This window comes from Balearica regulorum, chromosome 7 (assembly GCF_011004875.1).
Source record: "Balearica regulorum gibbericeps isolate bBalReg1 chromosome 7, bBalReg1.pri, whole genome shotgun sequence".
NCBI lineage: Eukaryota > Metazoa > Chordata > Aves > Gruiformes > Gruidae > Balearica > Balearica regulorum.
Genome location: NC_046190.1, coordinates 41,321,493 through 41,324,014, shown reverse-complemented (window position 1 = coordinate 41,324,014; position 2,522 = coordinate 41,321,493). Strand labels below are relative to the sequence as shown.

At 51.9% G+C, this 2,522-nt stretch overlaps 1 protein-coding gene across 1 annotated transcript; it reads right to left on the bottom strand.

Annotated features, from left to right (window-relative positions):
• Window positions 1-623: 623 nt before the first annotated feature.
• LOC142602573 (olfactory receptor 14C36-like) lies at window positions 624-2,135 on the bottom strand. Its single transcript, XM_075757953.1, has 2 exons — window positions 2,127-2,135; window positions 624-1,667 (listed from the first exon to the last, which is right to left on the bottom strand). Exons 1-2 carry the CDS (start codon window positions 2,133-2,135, stop codon window positions 624-626), a joined length of 1,053 nt encoding a protein of 350 aa, XP_075614068.1.
• Window positions 2,136-2,522: the final 387 nt, after the last annotated feature.

The window sequence follows — 2,522 nt, the reverse complement described above, 5'->3', positions numbered from 1 at the left end:
TGTACTTTTGGGCCCAAACTCCATCTATGCCCACCTCTTCCATCTCCACACCACCCCAAAAGCATGCTGTCCTTGGAGAACTACCGTGCTCTCCAGACAGCTCCAGATTCCCCTCCTAGAAGATGGGTGTCTTGAATGTCACCTGGGGGAAAGCCCTGGGTACATCCCGCACTCACACTCACATCTTCACTCTCACTAGACTTTGACTCATAAATCTACTCCTATGTCTCTAAAAGGTCACAAAAAGAAATTGAGCTTTTTAGTCCCAAAGACAGAGAGGAAGAGGAACTTCAGGGGTGCAGCTCCTCAGGCCTCTTTGGAGAAAGAGCCCAGCCTGAAAGCACTGCACCGGGAGGATCCCACTTTGTTACAGAGGTGCTATGAGAGAGGCTCGCTCTGAGCAGTGTTAATGCACCTTAGTAAGGGCAGCAGGTGACAGAAAACAGGTACATGCTTCAGATGAAATGACACAAATGTCAACAGTTCTCTAGGAACATAATAACCATCAATGACAATAACAACACGAACATTGATAATAATGATATTAAAAAAATAAATAAAAACCTGTAAAAAACCCCAAACATATGAAACAGAACCAAGTGTGCAATCAGATAATTTTGGAATCAGGTGCGGAGAGATGTAGTAATTTTTTGCCTACTAAAATATGTCCATGCAATTACTTTCTTGATAGCATCTTTGAGCTCCTGGTTCCTCATGCTGTAGATGAGGGGGTTCACTGCTGGAGGCACCACCGAGTACAGAACTGCCACCACCAGGTCCAGGGATGGGGAGGACATGGAGGGGGGCTTCAGGTAGGCAAACATGGCAGTGCTGATGAACAGGGAGACCACAGCCAGGTGAGGGAGGCACGTGGAAAAGGCTTTGTGCCGCCCCTGCTCCGAGGGGATCCTCAGCACGGCCCTGAAGATCTGCACATAGGACACCACAATGAACACAAAACACCCAAAAGGTAAAGACAAACTAACCACAAGAAGCCCAAGTTCCCTGAGGTAGGCATCTGAGCAGGAGAGCTTGAGGATCTGGGGGATTTCACAGAAGAACTGTCCCACAGCATTGCCCTGGCAGAGGGGTATGGAAAATGTATTGGCCGTGTGCAGCAGAGCAGTGAGAAACCCACCGCCCCAGGCAGCTGCTGCCATGTGGACACAAGCTCTGCTGCCCAGGAGGGTCCCGTAGTGCAGGGGTTGGCAGATGGCAACGTAGCGGTCGTAGGCCATGACAGTGAGAAGGGAAATCTCAGCTACTACCAAGGAGGAAAAGAGAAAGAGCTGTGCAGCACATCCTGCATAGGAGATGGACCTGGTGTCCCAGAGGGAACTGGCCATGGATTTGGGAAGAGTGGTGGAAACGGAGCCCAGGTCAAGGAGGGAGAGGTTGATGAGGAAGAAGTACATGGGGGTGTGTAGGTGGTGGTCGCAGGCTGTGGTGGTGATGATGAGGCCGTTGCCCAGGAGGGCAGCCAGGTAGATGCCCAGGAAGAGCCAGAAGTGCAAGAGCTGCAGCTGCCATGTGTCTGCAAAGGCCAGGAGGAGGAACTGGGTGATGGAGCTGCCGTTGGACATTTGCTGCTTCTGTACATGGGGTCCTGTCCTTAGAGGAAGAGTCCATGAAGAGTTTGGGGGGACTTCTCTGAGGAAATTCAAAGTCTGGGGCCAGTCCTGGAGTTTGACTTTGTCAGATGAAACTGCTCCTAACGCAGAAGGGCTTGTCAGCACCTGCACTCCCAGTGCTAAGGAATGGGGATAGCAGAAGGCAGTTGGAGAGGGCTGGAGGGGTTAAAGCTGCCCCCATCTCCCCTGGAGTGTTTTCTTGGATTTCAGAAACCCTCAGTATTTCTGCTGGACTCAGGGAGAACAGAGTCCTGAGAGGAAAAAGGGTTGCCGTGGTGTAATGCAGAATGAGGGGAGCTGGTCTGTCCATCTGAGCTGTTCTGAGCTGCCCTGGGCTTTTCCTTCATGAGATAGAGAGCGATCACCCTCCTGTGTTACCCTGGAAAAAAACAAAAAACCACAGACCCTGCAGCGACCAGAGGGATCCAGTGCAGAACGCTAAATGTCTCACCCTTTCTCAAGGTCTCAGCACCCCGCTTCTAGCCAGGGACACACATTTCTCATTGCACTGACCCAACAGCATTTCCTCCATTCCAGCACCTCTGCGCTTCTCCATGGGGCTTTCAGGGAACCGAAGGGTGCAGGGGCACAGGTTTGCATTCTGGAGAGCAAGTCACAGCTTGGAAGGACACCCCAAGGAGACAGCCAAGTGTCCTAACAGCAGCACCTGATTCAGAGCAAACAAGCTCATTCTGCAGCCCCACAGCCCCACAGCTGAGAGGAAAGCTGGGACACTTCATTGCCATGGACACAGCTGCAGGAAAGGTCCCACCAGCTCAGCCTGTGACTCTGCAGCCGAAACTCCCATCCCCAGAGAGCCTGACAGCAGGAACAAGATAACAACAGCAAGAACAGGGACCAGTGGAGGAGACAGCTGGGAAAACACCAGGA